The 20,720-nt window shown below is 39.0% G+C and overlaps 2 protein-coding genes across 2 annotated transcripts in view; both read right to left on the bottom strand.

Annotated features, from left to right (window-relative positions):
- AXIN2 (axin 2) overlaps positions 1-6,950 on the bottom strand; it is a 41,499-nt gene extending 34,549 nt beyond the window's left edge. The window contains exons 1-2 of the mRNA XM_051995236.1: positions 6,853-6,950; positions 4,287-5,215 (exon numbers count right to left, since the gene is read on the bottom strand). Coding sequence (XP_051851196.1) covers positions 4,287-5,113 — 827 coding nt within the window. The 5' untranslated portion in view covers positions 5,114-5,215; positions 6,853-6,950. The remainder of the gene's footprint in view (positions 1-4,286; positions 5,216-6,852) is intronic.
- The window catches only part of ARSG (arylsulfatase G), a 996,823-nt gene that overhangs the window by 853,972 nt on the left and 122,131 nt on the right, over positions 1-20,720 (bottom strand). The gene's annotated exons all lie outside the window — the stretch shown is intronic.

The raw sequence follows: 20,720 nt of genomic DNA on the forward strand, positions 1-20,720 counted from the left end.
GCTTAGCAAACCTTAAAAACACTATATGTGTCTGCTGTTAATAATCTCAACAGTGATGATAAACTAGAAAACTTCTTCACTTCTCTAGCCTCAGTTTCCACAGGTGTCTCACAGAATCCTCATTATCTCTTTTCCATTTTTAATCACTCTGTGATGAAAATATCATGAGTTTCTATTCTGTATATGGTACTACAATCTTGAGGAATCTTGGGAATACTACTGTAAATATTAAAGTCAGCTACTTATTTTGAAAGCCCACTGGGTCTTGTCCTTTGTTATAAAGTCTAAAGAAGAACAACTGAGACCTAGAGAGCCAAATGTGCCATTAATGGCCCTTAAGTACCTTGCTTATTTATATCCCCTATAGTTCTGTTATCATTTTCATGTTAATAGATCAGCAACTAGTCATTTTTGATTAGTTACCTTTCAACCAAATGGTAGAAACTACATTTAATCAATCTACCCTAAGAAACTCCTCTTTGCAACATCACCACACCACTCTCCCCTCCTTCCCATAAAAGACCATTTGACTAAAATCACATGTTCACTCATCCACATTTGAAACCATTCAAAGTTTTGCACTGAAATTGACACATGGACTTCTTAAAATAAACCCCCTTCTCCTTTCACTTCCAAAATACTAAACTACTGTTTGAACAGGAATTAAAAATGGAAGTATATTGCTCCTAACTCAGTTAACTGGAATAAAAAAGTATTGGAATTTTTCTATAATCACAACAAGATGGTTGGGGGGAGTGAAGAGAAAAGTGAGCTCAGTTTTTAAGAACGCAGAACTTTACAAAAATCTCCACATACTTTAAGAAAACTGATTAGGGCTGTTTTCTTGTAATTACTTTAAGAAGAAGGGGGGGAAAAAACTTGACCATGCAACAATAATTGTACCCAGATGGCTTGATTGTTTCTCTCCAGTGCTGTTTTGCATCAAGTTGCTTGCAAGGATTTTAAATTCCTATGGAAAATGGTAGCCCATGATGCAAATTTCATACTGTACACTCAATTCAATCTCCAACTATGCAAAGTGGTTTCAGCTGTCAGGTGGTAGTTGCTTTGGAGCTTCAAGAAGGTCTGATTGTTTTTTCAGACTATTCTTATCTCTTATCTTGACAAGATGACACACAGCATGTTGCTTTCCATACACTGGACATGGCAAAGGCCCCCTTACAAAGACCATACAATAGAGTTGGTCTTTCTGGATCTCCTATCACAACCAATGCAATTTAAAGTATTTGTTTATAAGTCTTTCCCTGTCAGTTTAGGGTTCTTAAGTAGCTCCTCTGACAATTGAACAAGACTACTGCATAAAAGCAGGCACACTCCCACTTTTCCTGAGGCCCCACTAACTTGCATTCAAGATATTCTTGGATTCTCACGTTAGGGGATAATTAGAGTTATTGAGAAATACACAAACAAGTATATTTTAGAGGCTACCAGGTCTTCAGAAGACCTCTTCTCTAACTTAATCATGGAATGCTGGTTGTAGCATAGCTTTACTGTGGCATCCAGGATAATTGAAGCCAAACTTGGTTCCAACAGCTTCACACAAATCGGGCCTCATCAAGTGAGTTCTTTCAAAGGACAGGAAGCACTTTGAGCCAGTAGAGGGCCATCTGCTTGGCCCAACTTATTTCAAAGGAAGGCCAAGCTCACTGATGTTAGAACAGAGAAATTAATGGGAGGCAGATGAGTCTACCTTGGAGAGGAACACACAAACACTGCCAAAGCATCACTCTAAAGAAAGAATACAATGGAGTGCTCTTTTGGAGAGATAAAAATCTGTACCCCAAACTAAACTCTCTCCGGATGCTCTTTCCCAAAATAAATGCATTACTCTAACCCCCTAATTCCATATAAGTTCTATTAGCACATATGGTAATGCATCAGGTCATTTGTTTTATTTTGTTTTGAAGAACAGTCCTACCAAAAGTCATTGTAACTTAGAGCACTTACTATGTATATTCTCAGGAAGACATAGTACCCAACCATATTCATACTTTTTTAAGAGGACTACTTTTGCTATCTAACCTTTATTAAAATGGATAGAACTAGGAAGCTTATAAATAGTTTAAAATGTTCCAGGTTCAAATCCCATCTCAGACATTTACTAGATTTAGGCTCTCAAGCTCATTTTCTCATTTATCAACAAGTGTTTCTGCTCTTGTTAGAAATAAATATTACCTATAGTACTCAACTTTATAGGAAATTAAAATTAAAGAACTTTTTTTATAACCTTAAAACCCATCATAAAAGCCAATTTTAATTCTTCTAATTATGGCAGTGCATAGGGAAATAGTTAAAAATACTACATAACCAAGTATATCTAAAAAGTCTGATTATATTTTTTATGAACATTTGACTAGGCCTTGGAACAATTTTTATGTTCATGTTTATAAACATCGAGTAGGGTTGAGAAAAAATCCTCTAGAACTCTACTATGAACCAAAGATTTACCTAAGTCAAAAGAAAAGGAAATTCTACATGTATTTGTCACCTAATATCCCACGCATAAGAAAACATGTCAAGATAATTGAATGTTTCAGACCATCACTCATATTTAGGGGATAGAGGGTTGGCCTGGGAATCAAGTCCTGTCTGACATATTGGGATAGTCATTTAACCTCAACGTGCCCCAAGAACCTCATACTTAAACTCTGCACTGATGATACTCATCTGTAATGAGAAAGAAGTTTACATTGGTCCCCATCAAATAAAACAAAACAAAAACAATCCTCAGATAAGATAGAACAATTCAAATATGGATCATCAGAAAACCAAAGTCTTAAAAGTGGCAGTACAAAACTACCTAATTAAATATGGGATCATAGAATGACAAATTTAACCAACATATGGGCAGTATCCCAGAGGCAATCAGCTGGACAATGACACTCATCCAGAAATATATTCAAGACCCTGACATAAGGAAGACAAAAGGATCCCTTATTTTCTACTTTTGATTATACACCACCTCTTGAGACAACCAACCTCCAAGTATACCTAGGTAACAGTCAGGGATATCCTCAAGGTAACTGTCTGGTGTTTGTAGAATTAGCAGCCAAGAAGTTGCTCCATTCTCTATTCTCTTCAAAATTCATCCATCATTTAGTTTACCTATTTAATAGTTCTCAAAGGCCCAAGTACCTCCTACTAAAAGTACAACAGATAAAATTATATACCTAAAGAGGAAACAGTAGCCAAGACCTCAGACCCAGAAGGTTAAAAAGTCCACAATTGTCTTAACTACCTGAATACTAAAGAAATTAACTTCTTTTCCCCTTTTTGGTGTGGAAACAATACTTTAAAATTTCAAGGTTAACTTTCATGAAAGCCACTTGGAAAGACGAAAAGAAAGAAGAAAAAACATAAGGGGAACTGTCATTTGACCAGGTAAAATAAAAGCTGTTCCAAAGTATCTTAAGGGACTTGGCTAGATGACTATTTATCTTAAGAATCAACAAAGAGTACTTCAAAAGCACCCACCCTCTGGGTTAAGATCTTCATGAACTAAAGCATAATTTTCAAATTCACAAGTACTTAAAAAAAAAAAAAAAAAACCACACACACAATGAGCTAATACAGCATTAGAAAGCAAAAGCAAAGGCCCTTGGAAAACATAAAGGTTCTCTACATTAAGAATTTTATTTTGAGGCAATATCTAATTCAATATAAATAAGTCACAATCTCAGTCATACTATTAACAATGAGCCAGTCTGTTGGCTTTAAAACTAACATGAAAGTCCAAATTATATGGCTTAACCAAAGTAATCTAAGTGTACATGTTATTTCCTGCACTGCCACCAGCTGCTTCCCTTTTGGAATAATTAAACTCCATACAGATGGACAGTGGAATGACCTCTTCCACAAATAGTGGCTTAGTGGATTTGGTGATTCAGAGGCCTTTTAAAAATGCCCTACTCTCACTCAACTCTTTCCAAAATTCCAGCACAATGCAAGAGCTAAACCACTTTTGTGACTACTCCTCAAGAGGTTTTTTTTGAAGCTGGTAGGTTTCATGATTCTAACTTCATCACTCCCTTTTAATCAAAGAAGAACTAGATCAGAGGGCTGATTGCTAACAGACTGCTGAATCAAATCCTCGTGACAGTGTTTTCTCATTATGGTATTAAGGGCTCTTTCCGGGTCCTTTCTACAGATGTTGGTAAAAAGCGGTGCAAGACCCAGAGTATATATCATACTTCATAAAGGGTTTTCAGTGTACCTCTTTCAAAAAGAAAAAGTTCACAGAGCCACTCTTCCCCAAAAGTTCTTACCTGTATCCATTTTCAATAGCTTCTGTAGATCTCACATTTGCTGTAGCCCTTAGAGTTTTACTGGACAGGCCAACCACTGTAGGCAAAACCTTGCCTTTAAAGTCCTCACAGCTCCACTCCTCTTCTTCATTTAAGGTGGGAAGATAGCCACAGACTACCTTTAAACTCCCAAGCCCACTGTTGTTAATATAAGCTGGGTTTTCTCCCCCACTCCTTACATATTCGAGGTATATATCAGAAGTCAAAAACATCTGGTAGGCATTTTCCTCCATCACAGTCTGAATCTCAGTCTGAGCTTGATCAAACATGGTAGAATCTATCTGCTGTTTCTTAATGCTATCTCTTATGTAGGTCTTGGTGGCTGGTTTCAGCTGCTTGGAAACAATACAGTTATTTTCGATGTACCTTTTGTAAATTACTTTGGCTACTCTTAACGTTTTGGTATCCTTAAGGTTCATCTGCCTGAATCCATTGCAGGCAAACCAAAAGTCTAAGGTATCCACGCACTCTTCCCTCTCCAGGAAAGTCCGAAAAAGATAAGCGCCATCCTGATCACCCAACAAGGAATGTAAAGACTTGGTCCACCTGGCCAGAGGGGAGTCTGGGGATGCCCTGCCTTCAGGCTCCCCCAAGCCATCTTCATTCCTCCTAGTGTTGGAAGAAATAGACATAGTTTTGATGACTGGGCTCTTGCCCTGACTGAGGTGTACAGACTGCTGACATGATGGTGTCTCTCCTTCTTCTCCTGGCACTGGGGGTCGAGGAGCGTCTTCTCTGAAGCTACTGCTGGGGTCTGAGATATGAGTCACCAACATAGCACTACTCATGGTGATGGAGTGTTTCTCACAGTTTCTTCTCGTCCAGTTCCCCGAAGCAATCAGCGTGGTCTCTCTCACTCAAGTCAGCAAAGGCTCCTCTGAACCTTCTCTCTGCAAGGGGAAAAGGGGGAGGGAGGGAAGGATGGTGGAAGAGAGAAAAGAGTATTGATCTAATCAAAACCAGATCCACCCAACATCAAAGCGAAAAAGTAAACAGGCTTTTCAACTCTTCACATTCAAATCAGGCAACCCAGCTATCTCCAATGTGCTAATCAAAAGTATCAGATGCACCGTTTCAAAAGAGAAATCTGAACTCCCTGCACACTTTTCCAGTTAGGAGGTTAGAAAGAAAGAAAAAGAAAGGGCTGAAGAAAAACCTTCAATAAACCCACTGCATCCAGTGAATCCCATACAGCAAAGAGCCGGTCTCCAAAGGAGCCTTCACCAATATTTGTTTCTTTCCTTCTTCCTCCTCTTCCTCCCTTCCCCAATACTGATATCATCGGAAGGACCCAAAGTTGAAGTCGCAGGTCGCTGGCAGGTGAAACCAATTTCGCTCAATTACCCCAACTTGGCTTTAGCTACACAGAACTCGAAACGTGCTCTTCCTCCGGCATATGGTTCCCATTCCTCACCACCACACCCCCTTTCCTTTCCTCTCCACTCTTCTCTCTCTTCTCTCACTCCTTAAAAATTCACATTATGATCCCCTGAAAGGAGAACTCCCAGTCCAATGCCGAAGCTGTTGTGCACGGAACACACATTGTGGATGCTGCCTGCGGACCGCATTCCCTGCCCCCCCCCCCCCCCGCCAAGATGCTATTTTCTAGCTACTCCCAGACTTAGATTTTAAAATGTCCACTGCCTCCCTTCCCCTTTACCCCCACCACCCCACCCCGCCCCGGTCCTCGAAAACCTAAAAGATACTTTAAACCCTTAAGGGATAAACAGTTACCTGCAGCTCCCTCCGCTCCCGCCCACTTCACCCCCCTAACCCCCCTTCAGCACACATCAGAAAGCTGACTAATTCTCCTATCTCCCTATTCCCAAACTTTTTCTGGAGCTAAGGTGGTTCAGTTTCCTTTCCTCTTTCCCACCCCAAACACAAACCTTTTCCCCTCAGAAAAGAAGAATGAAGAATTCAGAAGCAAAGAAGGGAAAGGGTGGTGAGGGTGGTGGAGACATTATCAATAATCTTGCAGGGAGAATCAAATGCTCCGCATCAGCCCAGTTGGGTTCCCCCGCCAAAAAAAAAAAAAAAAATCCTCCAACAGACCAACCGAGTACTTGAGAGCCCAAGGGGGAGGTCTTTCAGGCGTGGGGGCTGGAGCCCAACTTGGTGGGGGGGGGTGTCGGAGAGGATGGAGTCTGAGATATCGGGAGCCCCACAACCTCAGCAATTCCGAAGGGCAGGTTTGCGGTGCCGGGAAGGCAAAACGCTCCAGGGGGAGGAGAGGTAGTCTGAAGGGGTCCCGTACCTTAAAAACCTCACGGCGTCAGCAGTACCTTGGGGAGGTTTGCGATCTTAAGAACCAAAACTTGGGGTGGAGAAAAAGGGGGGCGTCCCGGGATTTAGAAGTCTCGCAACCTAAGCCATCTGATCTGGAGATTTGCGTTCCCGGGAACTACAGGAGGGTAGGAGGGAGAGAAGAAAAAGGCGAAAGAAGCCGGGGTGGGGGAGAGCAGCTGGCAGAAGGGCAGTGGAAAAGAAAATGAGGTTAAATCCAAGTGTTGGCTAACAGATCTACCTGAAAGGCGAAGGCATAACGAAGCCGGATTCTCATCTCTTTCAAGAGGATTTCCCCAGGTAGTCTTCCAACTCTTTCCCCAGACACCCCCCAAAAAGGGGAGGACCGGACCCCTTCTCCTCGGAACCAAAGACACGACGAGAAGGAAGAGGAAAAGCAGCAGCAGTCTTCACAATCTACCCGGCGCCAGGGTACCGGGGCCGCGAAGAAAAGAAGAATCTTCAAAAGGACCAATCCTTAAACACCACCCCACACACATTAAATGAAAGAAAAAAATAATAATAAAACTCCAGAAATGGCGACGGGGCTGGTAGTCCCTTTTTTCCCCCTCTCGGCAAAAACAAAACAAAACAAAACAAAAAGCTAGAGATCTAAGGCGGAAAAAGGAGAGTGAGGGGAAAAAAAAAAACCCTCACTAAACTCCTAAGCCACTTGCTTCCTTCGCGTCCTAAGCAACAACTGACCCCCTAACTAAGCTCTCTGGGCCCCTTAGGACTTCACAGGGAGTAGCTGGAGGAGGGGGAGGAGGGAGGAGGGGAAAGGAGTGGGGGTAAGAGGGGTGGAGGGGTACGAAGAGAACTGCCATCCTTTCATCTCACCTACCAAACACACACGCAGATGCGGGCGGGGGGGTGGAGGGGGGGAGGCGGGGGGATGTGGAGCGCGCACACATAAATAATAATGATAATAATCAGACCACAAAAAGATCTCTCCCTACCTCCCCCCCCCCCCTCGCGCGCGCACACACACACACACACACACACACACACACACACACACACTTCCCCACTTGGATAAGTATTTGCCACAGATCTTTCGGCTCTAGGATCATGAATTGAAAGGGGGGGGGGGGGTCAAAGGGATACTACTCCTAGTGAATCTACTCCCACCGCCCCTCAACCTTCCCCTCCCCTACGCAATCCTCGGCTCCCTTCCCCGCTTGCCTGGGAGCGAGCACCGAAATAGCTTTCCTGAAAAACTTCAAAGCCTCAGCCAAGAGCACATCAAAGGGTTCCAGAGAGGGGCCAGCGCCGGGATCACTGCATTCTTTGCAACTTACCGTAGATCCACACGTCTGCTCCACTGCGAAACCTCGAAGGCTCCTAGCACTGGGCCCCCTGGCCCGGACCCGGGTTCCGCACCCAACCACCCCAGTCCTGCCCAGCCTTGCAAAGGCATCAGAGAACATGGGCAGCTCTTGGGAGGGTGGTGGGGGTAAGGAAGGGATTGGGAATTAAACAGTAATGTAGGAATTTGTTTTTTAATCTAACCTAAAAGGGGGGGGGGGGAGTTGAATGGGATCGCTCCACCACCCGTTTTTATGCAAAAGATCCGATGCTCTTCCACCACCATACCAGTTTTCCTTCCCCTCTTAACCCCCCCTCCCTCCCCTTCTTTCAACACAGGTCTTGTTTCCAGCAGTCATTCCATGCACCAAATGTCCTCCGGGCTATTCCAACAAAAACTGAGCTGTGGGTTTAACTGTGCACATCAAAGGCAGGAGCCGAGAAGCACGGTCCTGAAAGGGAGATAAGCGCCTTTCTGCAACAACCCTGTTTCCTTCAACTAACCCACAGTACTGGAACATAACCCCACATGTATATACATACATACGTATGTACATACATGCATACACCTTTCGGTCTACCCCGTCATACACACTCCTGCCCTCCCCTCTTCTAAACCCCTCCGGATCTGAGAGCTGCCCCAGTCCTTTGCTCCCCTCCTGCCGCAGCCCCTTCATTGCAGTCAAGGACAAGAATTTCAGGCAGAGAACAGAGGGGGTGTGTGTTATAATTTTGGGTTACCCCCCACCTCGAAACATTTCTTTGATGAGGATTTTCCACCTCACATTACATATGCATTACTTTACATATTAATATATTCAAACATGGCTTTCTTGTAAGAGTTTGAAGACTCAAAACAGATATTCACAACCATTTTATGGATTATTTTTTTTTAATCCCCGGAGTTGTTACTAAGTTACCAGGACCTTATCAAAGAGAAGCAATCTTGAGCCAACTCCCCCAGGCTTCGGAGCGTCAGAAGTAAGTGATCCCGCCGCCCCAATCATATTAGCCCAGCAATCCCCATAGTGCCCGAGGAGCCTTAAAGGGACAGCCCCCCCACCCCCCACCTCCAACATCTCCCCACAGAGTCCACCACCCCCAGTCTCCGTCGCCGCCCTCAGTCGTTGCAAGTTCCACTCCCCTAGTTAACCCTTCCCGTGCTGACCTCTCCCCTTTCATAACTTGAGTTTTTGACTTATTTCAATCCGTGCTTCTTTTCTCAGTTCCTCCCGCCCTCCGCCCCATCCCCCAACCATTGCGTTCTGAAATTCCCCCCTCTGTTCCACCCCACCCCCACCCCCCAGCTCTGGAATGCAAGTTTATGTGTAGCATTCTGGCTATATCCAGTACTGCAAGCCCTGCAGTCGATTTTTCTCCCCCTATCATCATCAAACACTTACCCCCGCCTCACCTCCCTCCCCCCCGCCTCCTCCCTCTCCTCTTCCTTTGAATTAAAGTTTCCCTGGGGAGCTTTAGCCTGCTTACTGGAGAAGGTGGTTTCATACCTGTGAGTTGCACTGGTAAGATTTCAGCCAGCACAAGCCTAAGCACACACATGCGTGGATGTGTGCATGTATGTGAGTTTGGGTTTTATGTGCCCTACCTAGTATGATGAAGCTGGGTAATGTAATTGAGCCACCTTTAAGGGTGATGAAGAGGAAGGAGATGCCTAGGTACTAGAGAAGGGGGAAGCAATCCTGACACCTAATTAGAAGGCATTTCCCGATCCAATTAAGTTGGAAATCCGCAACGCCGCCTCTTGTTCTTGTCCCAAAGCCCTTTTCTTTAGCGAGACGTACTTACACTTCTATGTCTCTAGCCACCAAACTGTTCCTAAGGTGTTCACATCCTCCCATGTGTTAAATATTAAAGACATGGAATATTTTTTCTCTAGGCACAAGGTTTTAATGTTTTGAAAACTTCTCAGTTTCCCCTCCTTCTCCTCCCCCCTTTCAATTTCTCCCTCTATCCTGGAACTCAAAAGACCTATGGCCATAACCTCTTGTCACTGAGAAGAAAATAGTCTACAGACCCAGAAGTATTAAGGGGAAAAAAAATTAAGAAATGGGGGAGGTGTCTTTCTCCCCTTTTGGTGCAATGAAATCCTCTTTGTAACGTGATGATTTAATAAATTTTCTTTCTTGTTTAATTGAAGTACACAGTGGGCACCAGAGCTCCAGCTTGCTCTATGGCAGTTTTTCCCAACATAATCAACATGACTTTCAGTGCTGTACTTTGAAACCGACAATTCTTCAAGTCACTTTTTTTCACCTTGCCTTTCTTGCTAAACTTAATTTATGAGAATTTCTTTAAAATGCAAAGGTGCCTACTATAACCTATTATTAGGCCTTCAGAAGAACTATTTTCTTTCAGCTGGAGAAAAAAAAAGTCTTCGTGACCTGACCAGAACAGAAAAGAAGTATAGATGTCTCATTACCCATTTAACTAAGTATAAGAAAACAACAAGGTCTGACGCCCCCCAGCTGGCTAGCCTGTGCCCTCATCCTCTATAGAGCAGGGCTGCTCTTTTGTTATTTTAGTGAGCCAAACTAGGATGAGGTTAACCAGAAGCTGACTGGTCTTTAGGAAAAAAGGGATTGAGGGGCCCCAGAAGCACTGTTGTCAAAATAGAAACCACAAAGTCACCTCCACCCCCAAACACATACAATACCCTTGATCTCCTTGGTAAACTGGTCGACTGACTTCCCTCTACATAGTGATACATGTTATCCATAAGCAATTCTCTCTACTCCAGCTCCTTCCTCTACACACACACACACACACACACACACACACACACACACTGTAAGCTTCTTGAGGGCAAGAAGCTACAATACTTAGCACACGATAGATATTAATACCTGTTAAAATGAAATTAATGTAGATTTTTGTGTATGAAATCTATTTTCTGGGTCCTTCCGAGGAAAGAGAGGAGGGAGGAGCTTGTGAGTGATTTTTGCCTTGGAAATTCTCTAATGGAGAAGACAAATTTATTTGTAGGCAAAAGAGAAACTGGGAAAATAAACCCTGTAGGGTCAACTCAGAATTCAACACTAGCTTTTAAGGAATGCAGGAAAATAATGTAAAATGTCTGTCCCATCATAGTTTGTGATCAGACTGTAAATATATACAGGGAACTACATGTTTGCATAGATTTCAGTTGCACCATTGATGGAGGTGTGAATTAGTCAAACTATTCTGAAAAACGCTTTGGAATTATATAGGGAGAAAAAAATGTCACCTTTTGACCCAAAGATCTCACCACTAGGATAATCCTCAAGGAGATCAAAGATGAAAATGTACCTTTTTTTTGTGTGTGGTAGCAAAACACTAGATTCTAATCCATTGAAGGATGAATAAACAAACTGGTACTTCAATAGTAACAGAACTGAGGAATGAGTACCTAGAACTCTCCATTAGTAATAAGCTATTGACCTACCTAGTTCAATGATTACTATTTATTACTTACTTCACCATAAGAAATGATGAGTGTGAAGAATTCAGAGAAGCATGGGAAGACTTATATGAGCTAATATAGATGAAGTAATCTGAACATAGAAAATAATTATAAACCATGATTGTAATAAAGTGAAGAAAAGAACAATAACACTAAACTAAATACAGTATAATTATGACTAAATTTGACCCAAGAGAAGAGATAGGAAAAGGTACTTCCTATAAATGTGGAATGTTGTATATATTCTCAACGATTGTCAAGGTATCAGTTGATTCTGCTCAGTTTATCAAACAAACAAACAAAACCAAGAACTTTGATACAGAGAAGAGGAGAAAAGAATATAATTGGAAATGAATGTTTTATGAAAACAAAGACATAGACCAAAGTTTGGGAAAGTTGGGGTAAAAAGATATTTATGTCCACATATATTTAGGTAGCCATCTTTCAGTTTTCAAAGTGTTAACTTATTTCCAGTTCATATTTCTATAATGAGTGTTGGTACAAAAAGGTATATAAATGTCATTTATTTAGTTTTTCACAGAAACTAAAAAAAAATCCAATCAAAATCAAATCATGTTGAAAGAGGATTTCTAAAATGGAAACTGGACACATTTCCTTCAAGGGTGCTTTCTCTTTATTTTCTCATAGCTTCTACAGGCCTTTTATACTTCCCCCTGGGTCTACTCTGGAAAGTTGTTAGAGATTATAAACAGGATTCCCTTTCACTCCCTGATGGTTTTTATGGTAACAGAACTGAGGAATGAGTACCTAGAGCTACTCGATTAGTAATAAGCTACTGACCTACCTAATTCAATGATTACTATTTATTACTTATTCTATAATCAAGCAGCACAGACTGGTACCAGAGATACAAGACCTTCTGGCTTTATGAGATCATTTGATCACTTGTTGCCCATATTGACACTTAAGCCCTCTCTACCTGTTATCCAGCCTCTTTCTTAAGAGAGTATGGTTTTCCATTTTTCCTTTTCTCCCTGGCAGCAGATATATCATGTGACCAATTGTAATCCTGTACTGTTGCCTGGAAACTGGAAAGCAAGGTGATGGATTACTGCACATGCTCACTATTCTCTTTTTCTTTAAAAAAAAGAAAAAGGAAGGGGGGAAAAAAAACACCCCACAGAGAATGAACAGCACACTTCACCTAACAAGAGGCAAGTTCAGTAAAACAAAGAGTGGACCCCCCCCCCACCTTGGAACCATGAGGGTTCTAAGGGACTAGGAATCCTTTAGAAGGAATCCTGAGAGAGCATTTGCCTCATTTCTCTCCTTTTAGGGAGGACCTCACCTTAATTGCTCCAGAGGAGAAGCCAAATTAGTCAGGACTTTGTCTGGAATTCCAATTAAAAAATTGTTTTTGTTGGTGTTATTTTTAATCTAAAGGATTTTTCTCTCTTTTTCGATGAGGTCTGAGAGATACATTCCATTTGAATTGGGGAAATAAATAGTACTTACTGATGAAGAGAGGATATACTCTACCATTATTAGAAAAGAGTGTAGAAAACAGTTATCTTGAAAAAAGTAAGAAAAGCTGAAGTCTGTTTACATGTCAGTCAAGAAGAAGAAAACCAGCCTATCACTTGCCACAGAAAGGGAGGCTAAGGGAGTACAAGTCACTTCTATTCTCCACCATTCACACTCCACTACCAGAGATAATTTGAGAAAATTAGTCTACCTCTGGAGGGCTCAGCAAAATAAAAGACTGAAGATCACCTCCTTTAGTCCTATTCAAGGTCAGCCTAAGGATCACAGATTTCAAGATTTAATGAGGAAAAGGATCTCCGAAATCATCTTGACCCAGAACCTAATTTTTATATATATATATTTGTAGTACCTACAAAAAAGAACTTGCTTCAGGTCACATCACTCATAAGAGATAGAACAGAAATTAGAACTCATATTTTGTGCTTAGTCCAATGCTTCCTTTTGTTTTAATGAGATAAGACCTCTCTATCTCTTCCAGACTGGCTCAATCCCAGTACTTTCTACACAGAAACTTTAACTTGCTCCATATTTTTCCACCTGGAAGAGTTAGATCCTCTTTAAACAACCTGTTGACCCTCTTCTCTTAGGGACTCACCATGATAGTGCCAGACACTCAATCAGTTTTAGCCCTGCTGAAGCTCAGAAATCCTTAACTCAACCCATCACTAACTTCAGCTTCCCCAAAATCAGAGCCTATAAACGAGTACTACCATGCCAGGCCTCCAATATTCTTCCCTTTTAGCCAGCTGTCTAAGACCCTTCATTGCAGAAGCAGAGGACTTTGGATATAAGTTCCTACATATCTTGCTACATAGTCAATGGGTTGGTTAGTTTTGCTAAATTTCTTTTTTCCTCTTTTTTTATTATAAGGGATGAAGAAGAGGAGAGAGATATTTTCAAGTGATGTGTCAAAACAAAAGATATCAATAAAATTAGATAATTATATATTTTAAAGTAAATGCCTATTAAGGGAATATTACTAACTAGAAATTGGGCTTAGTTTATAATAAAAATAAGTGCCTTAGCTTTTTAGTTAACTGAAGCACGAAATCCCTACCCTCTCATTGTTTTACATTAATTATTAATTATCCCTTCATGTCATTTCTTTCTGTATGTCCCCCAATGGGGTCAGTATATTTTAAAGATGATTAGGTTAAACTTGTGCTTTGGAGGAAAGATGGTTGATAGAGCTTCTGTTTACATATTCCAGAATTCTCCTCTTATCTTTCCTTTATCTCCCTCCTCTCCTCTTTCTTTGATTCTTGTATTTGTTTTTTCTCTTTGCCTTGAGAATATGGTAGTTGGGGGAAGGACATTCAAAACTTTCCTGAAATTTTTAAACCCTGAGGAAAAATGGTGGTGTTGGTGGTGGGGTGTGTCTGGGGTTTAAGAGAGGAACAAAACACAAATGTTGCATGCAATTGAAATATATGTAATATTAAATTTGCCCATGTCTTTTCCAGTAGCCTCTTTAGGGACATAAAATTACATTTCATATAATTTGGTTTGCTCATAAATGACTATGCTTGTTTCATTAAATTTAAAATTACCATTTATGAAGACAATAATTACAAATATACTAACTAAATTTACTTTTTAAGGACTCTAACTCTTCTTTACAATTGAAAATACAGGCTGCTGGAGTTCAAGGAATCCAGCATCTTTTAATTTTTGTCAGTTTATGAGTAGATGAAAACTTAAGAACAAAATAAACATAGCAAAAGAAAGTTATTAGTCTTTTGTATTTAATGTTCTCTATAGTATCAAATAGATCCAAAAAGATCTCTAGGAAAGAAGCTGAAAAAAAAAAAACAAGAAAAAAACCAGGTATCTCCCAAATTCTAAATAGATCTTTGCCATTTAGAACTTAGTTCATTTTTCTAATGTGTTCCTATTATGTCATTCCCCAGCTCAAAATTCATCAATATAATATTGAATTAAATTTAAATTCCTAAAGGTCCTTGAAGACCTTGAAGATGGGTTACCATCTTTCCAGACTTAATTCCCATTTTTGCACAACCTACTTTTCTATATCTATGGTCCCTACAATTAGAACACCCTCCCTTCCTGTCTCTACTAGTTAAAATCTGTCCTTCAAGAACCAGTTCCATTAAATGGTCTTTCATCTTCACTTCTCTCACCTGACTCCACTTTGTTCTTCTATTGTAAGACTTATCACATATTATCTTTCAGGTTGTATTTTATGTCCTCCATCAGATTTCAAGCTCCTTGAATACAGAAACCCTGTTTTATATACATATATATATATATATATATATATCTTTGTACTCTCACTAACACATAGTGAGTATCAATAAATGTTTATTGAATGAATTTTCTGATTCTTCTAGTACTTTATATCATCATCTAGATGGGTTTCAGAAATCTGAAGACTTTCTAGAATTGAAACAGCCTTTTCTGTTTGTCCACAGGCTAATTCATTTCTCACTTTGGTATATTAATAAATTCAGACAGTTTTCTTTCATTTAAGACAGAAAGTGAAGGAATCTAAAGCAAGACACATGAGAGGTCAGAGGGCACGTTGTATAAAAGGGGGAATGTGCCTCAGCAGGATTCCAAATTGTCTTCTTGGTCTGTGCTCTACACCATCTGAAATAACCTTCTTCATACCAAGATCATAGATCTAAAGATGTGAAGTCTTCAGAGGCCAGCTGATTCAACTCTCTTGTTTTTCAAATGGGAAAAAATCAATTGTTGAACTGATACAGAGTCAAGTAAGCAGAACCAGAATGATTTATAACATCAATATTAAGTTACATTACATCACATTATGAAAACAAACAAAAATTTAGACTTTTACTAATTGATAAAGAACAAAATGATCAGGACTAGGAGAGCAATGTGTGCAATAACAAAAAAATTGTAAAGCAAACATTGAAAGCTATAAAAACTATGGGCAATATGCTGGCTATCCATCATTCCAAAAGACTGGATGAAACTTTCTATTCACTTCCTGACTAGTGATTTTACATACAAATACACACAAACACATACAATATACATATATGTGCAAGTTCATGTATATGTAAATAGGTATGACAAATATGTGTGTGTGTATGCACAAAATACATGTGTGTATATGTATATACACAGCCAATGAGAGAATTTGTTTTGGTTTGATTATGCATATTTGTTTTAAGGGACTTGTTTTTTATTCTCTCTCTCTCTCCTCCTACCTCTTTTTGTCTTCTTCCTTCTCCTTTTCTCTTCCTCTCCTATCTCTTTTTCTTCCCTTCTCCTTCTCTTTCTCTTTCCTCCCCCTCTTTTTTTTTCCCCAGTGAAGTAGGAAATGGAAGGGAAAGAAAAAAATTTCTCTTATTTTTAAAAAACACTTTAAAATTTGAGAGGGGGAGGAAGTTCTACAGATGTGGAATGTTGCATGTACTTTCAAATGAGCTCATTTGTTAGTTTTGCTTAATTGTTTTATTTTGTTTCCAGAGAGCTCTGGAGTGGGGATAATCTGTAAATGTTTGTAATGTAAAAACAAAACTGCCAATAAAACTTTTTAAACAGAAAGAAAATCAAAGTCTAGAGAGGTTAATTGGCTTGTACCAGGATCACAACAGTAGTAAATGTCAGAGGAAGGATTTGAACCCATATTCATCTGACTCCAAAGCCCTCATTCTTTGGAATAGATTCTTTAGAATATCTCCTATTAAAAAACTTCTTTTGCATCCTGTGTTGTAATTTAATCAAATACACTTTAATTCCTTTTCACCCAGAATCACAGAATGTCCAAGGTGGAAGACAGCTTTTGCTACAATTCCCCCATTTTATAGTTTAGGAAATTGAGGTTCAGAAAAAGGAAATGAATTACTGAAGCATTTCAATATGATTATGAAGCCATATCTCTTGCTTCCCAGAACCCACCTTCTTTCCTTGCCACCATTCTGCCCGTGGATCTAAGATATTATAGTCTTCTAGATCATATGACATCAACAAGATTCTTTTTTCATAATAAAATATTTTCTTGTATGTTTAAAACTAGAAATACACTTAGAGCTCAAAAACAAATAGAATTTATCTTGGCATTTGACAAAGAAGACCTGAGAAAAGTATAGTCTAACTGAAGTGCAATGACTACTGAAGGGGTTGATTTTAAAATTACCAGTGAATTCTCCCATTGAATCCATTTTCCTTAAGTATGGGTCATACAATTCATAAAGTACAGAGGAGAAAAGAATTTGCACTATGTTTTGCTATCATAGGATAAGCATGTGGTGTTATTCAGCTACTGGAAAAGAAAGAAAGGAGGAGAGATAAGAGAAGCAAGTGGGAGATGACAGTATGACTTCTTGAAGTAAAACATATTTGTCTGTAGGCTGAAAAGGGACTCCCAGAAAATCACAACAGAAGTGGCTTTGGAATGGTTGAATTATTAAGCATATGAATTTTTCCAAAAGAAACAATGAAGGAAATCATTTCAGAGACACTAAGGAAGACCTGTATGAATGGAAACAGAGTAAAATAAGAACTAGGAGAACCAGTCCTACAAAAATAACATTATAGAAACAAACATCTTTGAAAAACTCTGAGAATTCTGATGGACGCAGTGACTAGCCATGATTCCAGAGGACTGATGACGAAGAATGCTATCCCCTCCTCCTGACAAAGAAGTGATAGATTTAATATGTAGAATAAAGCACAATTTTGCACATGACAAATTCGGGGATTCATTGATTAATTATTCATATTTGTTATATGCATTTTTTTCCTAGCAGGAATGGGATCAGAATGAGAGAAAATACATATTTGTTAACTAAAAAAACCTTTTTTTGGAAAAGAAAGCCAACCTGCAACTGACATACATGTATGTTAGTCTATATGGGATCCTTGTCTGTCATACAATAAGTAGCATTTCTTCATGGTCAACTCCTGCTTCTTTCTCCTTGACACTCCAGTCCAACATCTCTTTTTGTGTGTTCCTCTGAAAAGTGGCTAAGGGATTCATTTTAGTGAATGATGAACTACTGGAGAATATCTGTGCTGAAGTCTGTTTGGAGATTTTTCTAGATTATTAGTTCCTTTGAAACAGTTATCCCTGATATAGGAATAATATAATATAATGGATAAGAGTACTAGTTGGTATTAGAAAGGTCTGAATTCTAATTCTTCCTTTGATGCTTATTATATGAGTGACTCTGGGCAAGTTACTTAACCTCAATATTTTTCCAGGAAATGTTCTAGGACAAGGATTCATAACTTTTTTTTTAGCATCATGGACCCTTTTGCATAAGGAAACCAAAGGAAGAAGTGGAGGAGAGAAGAAAGAAGAAGAAGAAAAAGAAGGAGGAGGAGGAGGAGGAGGAGGAGGAAACTATTGCAAACTCTGCTAGAAAATGTCATAATTATTTAAAATAATGAGGGAAATAGTGACTTAAAAGTCTTTTAATATATGAGGGTTCTTTTGGCAGATAAGTAATACATTGGATAAAGTGCTGGACTTGACATTAGGAAGAACTGAATTCAGATCCATTCTTAGACACTTCCTAGTTGTGTGACCTTGAGCACTTAACTTTTCTTTGCCAATGAAGATGAAAATAACTAACTGCTCCAATATCTTTGCCAAGAAAACCTCAGGACAGAGGTCCATGGAGTCATGAAGAATCAGAAATGACTGAACAACAAAAATGAAGAATCTTTAAATAATATGAACTTCATCATTATTATAGATCAGTAAAATATATCTACAATGAACACTTCACACAACCAAGATTGTTATCCAGCAACCCTTCCCTCCTCAGAAGACATCTAAAGCCAAATAAGAAAATTTTTAAAAAAAGATCTCTGAGCAGACAGAGTAAACATACTTAAGTTCTTTCACTAAATATTTTCCACATAAGAGAGGTTTCTATTCCCTACTCTTCTCACTCCCCTCCAAATAGAGGGGGAGATTTTTTATTTCTGTTTTGATTGAAATTCTAACAAAGTTGTCCAACTAACTTCCAAACAGAGAACAAACTATAAAATATAAATTAAAATGAGGGGAAAGATAATGGGCAGCATGCAAGCTACTAACATAGTAAACTGCAAGAAGTAATGGGTGAGGTGACTGCATAGAAAAACCATAAAATGTTAAGAAGAGAATGCAAGATGCACATTGGTCTAGTCTCATTTAATTAGGGAAAACTATTCTATATCTCCCTTAATGGCCCTTGAAGGCATATGGCATTGCAAACAGCATAGTACAACAAATAATGTTTATAATGAAGACTCTTGAGTCATCAATAAAAGTTTATACTTTGATATTTCATTCAGTATGCTTTGATATTTCAATGGATATGCGATTTCACTCATGGTGATAATTTCTCTTTACCATCTCATTTTGGTATAACTCCTAAGCATTCTCTCTCTCTCCCCCTCCCCCTGCCAGAAGTAACCTACAGGGAGTCTCTCCAAAATGCTAGTGCCTTTATTAAATCTCTTTACTTTGAGTAGCTACCAGTGAGACACACTGGTTTATTCATGGAGTTTTCTCTGCTCTACCTATATGATCAGTTCTCCTTTTCTTTCTCCTTTTCATGCAAATGTCTGATAATACTTTTTACATGATATCTTAGGCATAGTTCTTTGATAGGAATACAATATAGTTTATTTCTCTATTGCCCTTTTAGTGACCTATAACTTTAATTCTTCAGAGATTATGGTGTTCTATGACTGAGTCATAGAGCATCACCATAAAATATTGATGTAAAAATATCATACTTTATTGCAGGAGGAAATTTGGAGTCATAGAATTGCATAATTTCCCAAAAGCAAACTAATCCATTCTTTCTTCTCTTCCTCCTTTTCTTCTTTCTTCAATTCTGAGCTTAGGCAATGCATAAGGCATATATAACGATGTCTATACTAATAGACCAGTTGCCATCCAACTGTACATCAAAGTTTAGACAAGAAGCATTCTTTATCAACTTGGTTTCTCCTGTATAGATATTTAAACTAAACTCTTCTAAGTGACAACACTAATCATTTAAGAGTTTCAGAATATTGATGCAATCAACACAGTATAATTCACAAAAAAGAACATCTGGAAGACCTTACCTCTTTTCTTTGGACTTTGTGCTCCAAGATAGTTGCATTTATATTTGTTAAGCATATAGTTGTGTGGTTTATAGCTTTCTTGATATTAATAATAAGTTTGTTGTTGAACAAACTTATCTCTGGTGCTATAAAACACAACTAGGTGGTTCAAATAGTGCTGGACCTAGACTTAGACTGAATTCAAATCCAGTCTGGCATTTACTAACTGTGTGAGCCCAGGCAAGTCACTTAACCTCTACCTCTCTCAATTCCCTTATCTTTAGAATGTGTCATCTTTCAGGGTTGTTATAAGGGGAAAATGAGATAATAGTTGTAAATTGCCTTGCAAACTTTAAAGAGCTATACTGGTGCTAGTTATCATCATTATCATCATTACATTTATCACATAAAAATCTTATGTGATTTTTAACTTATGCACAGGAGACATCTTACTGAAGTGGAGTTTTTATCTTTAAGGTGGTACTTTTCTTTTATCAAATCAAATATTTTTTAAAAGAATCAACCAACCATAATCACAATGGGATCTTTTAGTCCTTGTGCATTTTAATCTACTGCAAGACTATATTGATCTAGTTTGCTATAAAATATTATTGGCAAAAACATGCATACTTCTTTCTCATTCTTCCAACAAAGATTCCTTTGACATGTCTTTATATTCAAACTGGGCAGAAGTAAGGCAAAGAAAGAAAGAAAATAACAGAACAATGTTTCTAGTAAATATTGAAAAAATATTAGGTAACGTAATACTATTAATAATCTGTTGTGATTTCCTT

The sequence above is a fragment of the Antechinus flavipes genome, chromosome 4 (genome assembly GCF_016432865.1).
Source record: "Antechinus flavipes isolate AdamAnt ecotype Samford, QLD, Australia chromosome 4, AdamAnt_v2, whole genome shotgun sequence".
Classification (NCBI taxonomy): Eukaryota; Metazoa; Chordata; class Mammalia; order Dasyuromorphia; family Dasyuridae; genus Antechinus; species Antechinus flavipes.